Consider the following 5,558-nt stretch of genomic DNA (forward strand, 5'->3'; position numbering starts at 1 on the left):
GCCATGCCAGCCACCTTTGGCTTTGGCTCCTTCGGCGAAGTTGCGGAATTGGCCCTCTGAAAAACGTTTCTGCAAAGCGCCCCACGCCGGGCATAAATACCCGGGACACCCCCGCGACTCCGCCATTACTCCGCGGCATCACGCAGGCAGGCAGGCAGGCTAGCCGTGCTCCCTCCCGTCTCTTCTCTCCTCTCCCCCAAAGAGGTCAAAGACACAGGGAGAGGACTCCTCCGCATCTGCATCCGTCCTCCTCCGCGCGCACGAATTCGAGAGGGAGAGGAGCGGTAATGGGGAGGGCTCCGTGCTGCGAGAAGATGGGCCTCAAGAGGGGCCCCTGGACGCCGGAGGAGGACAAGATCCTGGTCGCCCACATCCACAGCCACGGCCACGGCAACTGGCGCGCGCTGCCCAAGCAAGCCGGTGAGTCCCTCCCTCCCTCCGTCTCACAAACGCATCTCCGTCGTCTTCCCTCGCGCCTCGGCGTGCAGAGCGCTCAAGATCCGTCCCTGACCTCCGTTGTCTGTGCTGTTTCCAGGCCTGCTGCGGTGCGGCAAGAGCTGCCGGCTCCGGTGGATCAACTACCTGCGGCCGGACATCAAGCGCGGCAACTTCACCGACGAGGAGGAGCAGTCAATCATCCAGCTGCACCAGCTGCTCGGCAACAGGTGCCTATTACTCCTTGTCGCCTTCTTCCTCCTCCTCCTCAATCACATCCTTACTGTTCCCCTCCTGCTAAAACGGGGGCAATCATTGCCGCTTGCTTCAATCGCAAAACAGAGGTGAGGTTTATTATTCCCCTTTTTTTCTTTTTTTTCTTTGTGGGGGCAAAAAAAATACAATATGTTATCATCCATCGCGGGCCCCGCCCGAAATAAAGAAAAATCGCAAGTGCGGATTTGTTAATGGCTAATTGCATCACTGATGATGCGCGAGATCTTGAAAGATTCCATCTTGTTTGGCCGTTCCGGCCACGGGCGAGCTGCGCCCTCTTGATTTCAGTGCCGCGAACACTTTGTGCCGCCACCGCCGCTCCTACTTGGCATTAAACTACGGGCGGCGTCGCGGTTCCGTCGGGGAATCAAATCACGTCGTGATCATCATCAGATTAAAACAAACAAACAAACACGAATTCATCTTTTTCCTGCCATCTGTCTGGACTGTGCGCTGATTGGATTCGATCCGTGTGTTGTTTGCTTGCGCGCAGATGGTCCGCGATTGCCGCCCGGCTGCCGGGGAGGACGGACAACGAGATCAAGAACGTGTGGCACACCCACCTCAAGAAGCGGCTCGACCCCAGCGCGCAGGAGCAGCACGAGGAGGCCAAGAAGCGCAAGAAGCCGGCGGCGGCGGCGCGGAAGCGCGACGGCAAGGTCAAGATGAGGAAGCTCGACGCGCTGACCGCCAAGGCGGCGCCCGTGCTGTCCTCGCCCGAGCGCTCCGTCTCGTCCACGGTCACCGAGTCGACGTCCACGGCCTCGGCGGCGGCGGAGCAGCACGGCAACTCGGGCAGCTCCGCGTCCGCCTCCGCGTCCGTCAAGGAGGAGTGCTTCACCTCGTCCGAGGAGTCGGAGGAGTTCCAGATCGACGAGAGCTTCTGGTCGGAGACGCTGTCCATGCCGCTGGACGACATCAACGACGTCTGCATGGAGCCCCACGACGCGTTCGGCAAGCCCACGGGCGCCGCCGACGGCGACATGGACTACTGGCTCAAAGTGTTCATGGAGGGCGGCGGCGACGACGACAACAACAACGGCGCGCTAGACTTACCGCAGATTTAGGGAGGGAGAGAGCTCTAGTTTCGTCGCTGCTCCCGATTGATCGTTCTTTTTTCTCTCTCTCTACCCGCGCCATCTTGCTGCACCGGAGGGATTGCTAACAGAGAAGAGTGCCCTGCCCCGCGGAGGAAAATTAGTAGCCAGCAAGAACGCGGATCATGAAGGCGCCCGGTCGGTAGATTTCTTTGATCCATCTTGTTTGTTCACCTTGCTGTATAGAAAGATGAGAGATGAGCGATCGGAACCGATGCATTCTGAGTTAGTAGTGATTATCTGTTCTTCTGCACGGGGTGCAAATATCAGTTTCTGTACCACCATGGAGATTACTACTATCTGAAATGGACTCTGCTTTTCTCATTTGGCCGATCAAAACTGATCACTCCTCACTGCATGTGCTCGGTTACCGGATCGCATCATGTGATCTTTTGGAGAAGCGTGAGGATTAAACCGGTGTATTACTAGTACGGGCTTTTGTCTTGTTATCTGTTCTTTTCCGGTGTGTGCACGCTTGTCGCAGTTGCCAACCGAGCCTGAAAAACATGCGTTGGGACTGGAAAAACCGGAGGAAAGGTCCCTTTTCCCCTCCGAGAGAGTTAAATAATGACACGGACAGATCTGGCCGTCTTGTCATGGATCCTGTATCACCACTGTTTGATCTGGAAAAAGTAAACGAACAACATGTGCCATGCATGCAGATTCACACAGATATAAGGAGTATATGCTACAGTAAAACGTTAGCCTGACAGTTTTCTATTCCAACCAGTGCCAATTATGTTCAGGCTGCCCAAACAGTATTCAATTCAACCTTTTTTTTTTAGATTCACACAAAAATATATTAGTGAAAGTTTTGTAGCATGGCAGTTTTCTATTCCAACCAGTTCCAATTATGTTCAGGCAGTTTTCTATGGCTGGAACAACACACTGCTCATCATCACCGACAGTTTCATGGCCATCACGACAGCCTGTCCTTGAACAGATCGTGCAAACTATGCTTTTGTTTCTACTCTGTTATAGCAAGCAAATGCCGGTTTGCCCAAATGGACTTGTGAACACTTTTTTCTTTTGCTATTGTCAAGTCAAAGGAGTAGTGCTATACGAGATAGAATTAGTTAGCAGCTGGTTCAGGGTTTCAGAAGACAGACGGCGTTATTCCGTGCAAGCCTCCAGAACATTCTGAACGCATAAAGAAGTAGCTGCACCCTTGGACCGAGAAATTTGTGTGCAGGAAACATACTACCATCTGATATGCTTCATGGTGTCCGTAAGCATCAACGTGACGTACCTCCTATCTTAACCATTGAACTGAACACACGTTGCACAATGGACCCGTGCAGCAATTTGATCAGCCAGTATTGTTTAGTTTTAGGATCACAAATTTGATCAGCGATCTGATATGCTTTGCCAGTTTGCCTTTTCCAATGCGACGACGAAGTCCAACTCGCATGGGGTGAAAAATTTCCGACCAAATGGTAATCAGCTTACAGAAAAGAAGGAAAAATTTACCAAAGCGAATGAAGCTGCAAAGCCTGAAACCGTCACTCGGTTTACACACACCTCCTAGAAACTTCAGAGTTACTGCAATAATTTCATTTCTGAATTTTGTAAGTGCCAATCAAACTCCGCAGCTCAAGCAAAACGACACGCCGCGGCCCATTCAGGTGCAGCCAAGCTAAGCTAGCCCTAGTGCCGCTAGCAAAACTGTTGGAATTTGGAATTGTTCTTTGCGCATGTGCTCTTTTGTGCCTGTTTTTTCTTCTCCTCGTGGTTCATTGCATCCACCAAATTTCTTCAACGGATGCGCATGATTTTCTTGCTCAAGAACCCCTTGCAAATTCACACTCGTGATGGAATCTGAAAAGCAGCGTAGCATAGGCATCAGTAGATCACCAATTGTCCTTTTGCTAGCCAGCGACCTAGTCTCTTGCATCGTCCCCTAATTATCTGTCTAAGTAGGACTCTTATTAGATTAAGAAATGGCCATGGATGGATGGATAGATGAGGTTCATCCCACCTTTCCAGATTCTATTTCCAGCAGACAGCACCCAACTGCTCACAGTACTAGTGGAGGTGGTGGCTGCTATGACCTCAATCATAAGCTTTTCTGTGTCCCAGTATAGTATATAAATTTGTGGGAATTATTTTTCTCCTCCTAGTTGCCACCCACGGCAGGTTTGGCCTTTGTTAGACCATGTGATTATGTGGACATAAAGGGCTCGCAAAGCTTTTTTCATGCATGATTATGAAGGCCAGCGGTGTGCTCGAAGATCGGCGTTTAGAGTAAACGCATGCTTGCGGAACAAAGAACAGTGATGGAGATTTGGTTATGTTATCTCAATTTTGAAGTCAAAAGTATGGTGTGCAAATTTCTACCTTGATTAGACCAACTCCACCAGCAAAATCTCCGAGGAATATCTGTCATTAGGTTAATAAGTCAAGACGGAAGACCCCGAAAGGCAATTAATTAGAGGCCAAGAATTAAAGTAAGGTATGCAGGCCTGCAACTGGTGTTCACATCACATATACATAGAAGAGAAGATGTAATGAAGCTTGTGAAAAGAAGCAAGTGGGTTTTGTAATGCTAACTTGCTAAGGTTTAGGGTGCTTGAGATTAAGGTTCAGGTACTTACTTGTGCGTCTTATAAAATTCAGAGACGTGCATCAACGTTACAACATGAGAGCATACCAAAATTTGTGCAAAAATATCATCAGATACAGCCAGCACAAAAAAGACAATGTTTGTTTTGCAGGAAGAAAAATACATAATGTTTGACTTGTTGTTTTCAATATTGCAGGCGCAGACTTTTCTAAAAACGGAAATTTCAATCATAGCGTTTGCAGCAATTTTCAGATGCCCATGTTCAAACATGATGTGCAGTAAGTTGAGGATTTATATCTTTTCTAAATACACAAGTACCTGAACCCTAAATGCAAACCATTCACCTTAGCATGTCTAGTACATTTCCTTTTTTCCGCAAACGGGAACTGAAGTAAAGTTGGACCACGATAAATCATGAACGTTCGGATTTTAAGCATGTCAACCCGAACGTTTTTTTCATTCCAACTTTAGTCGACGCGAGGTGGCAACTTTAGTTGTTAAAACATGGCAACTTTGTTCCAGTTAAATTAATTATCAGAAAATTGTCATGTTTACCAATCTCATATGAACTAAAATTGCCATGCCATACTTAAAATCCGAACGTTCATGATTTACCATTTCTGATAAAATTTTACAGCCATAAATAAATGCGATCACCCGCAAAAAAAATAAATAAATAAATGCGATGTGGTGACAACACCACATGTGCATGCGGGCACTACTGACCTGCAGGCAGGGCCGAAATGATGGCTTGATTTGGACCACGAAGCAGCTTAACCCATGTGATCCGAATGCAAGCAGCCATTACTTTCTCCAGCACAAGACCACTCACCCGGTGTAAGCAGCCAGCCATTACAGCGCCACATGTGTATCAACTAATTATCGGTCGCTTTCTTGCTGCACTACTAGCATAATTTGTTTAGATATTAGAAATAGTCGCTGCTGTTGCCTGGTTTGTCCGTTTCCCCGCTGCTGCTGCTGCTGATCAAGTGTGTTTTCAGCATCGTCCTGGAACCATAATCAAGGATGCTCAGCCTTGTCGCATCTTTAAATATCTCGAGTAGTTTATCTTTCATGTCAGAGGAGAAAAAGATGCGTCGGGCTAAGTGGCTGCAAAAGTCGATTACTTTACAACCACACCTGTAGTTAAATAGAGGATGTGTCGTTGTGCCACTAGTTGTTGATGG

The 5,558-nt window shown here is 48.4% G+C and overlaps 1 protein-coding gene across 1 annotated transcript; it reads left to right on the plus strand.

The window, feature by feature from the left end:
• Positions 1-110: 110 nt before the first annotated feature.
• LOC123046113 (transcription factor MYB4) lies at positions 111-1,673 on the plus strand (the record flags this gene model as incomplete). The annotated part of the gene is given in 3 exon segments (XM_044469396.1): positions 111-420; positions 536-665; positions 1,205-1,673. Coding segments are annotated over 3 exon segments (732 nt in total), but the record flags the coding sequence as incomplete, so codon positions are not given.
• Between the last annotated feature and the right edge of the window lie 3,885 nt (positions 1,674-5,558).

Source organism: Triticum aestivum, chromosome 2B (genome assembly GCF_018294505.1).
Source record: "Triticum aestivum cultivar Chinese Spring chromosome 2B, IWGSC CS RefSeq v2.1, whole genome shotgun sequence".
NCBI lineage: Eukaryota > Viridiplantae > Streptophyta > Magnoliopsida > Poales > Poaceae > Triticum > Triticum aestivum.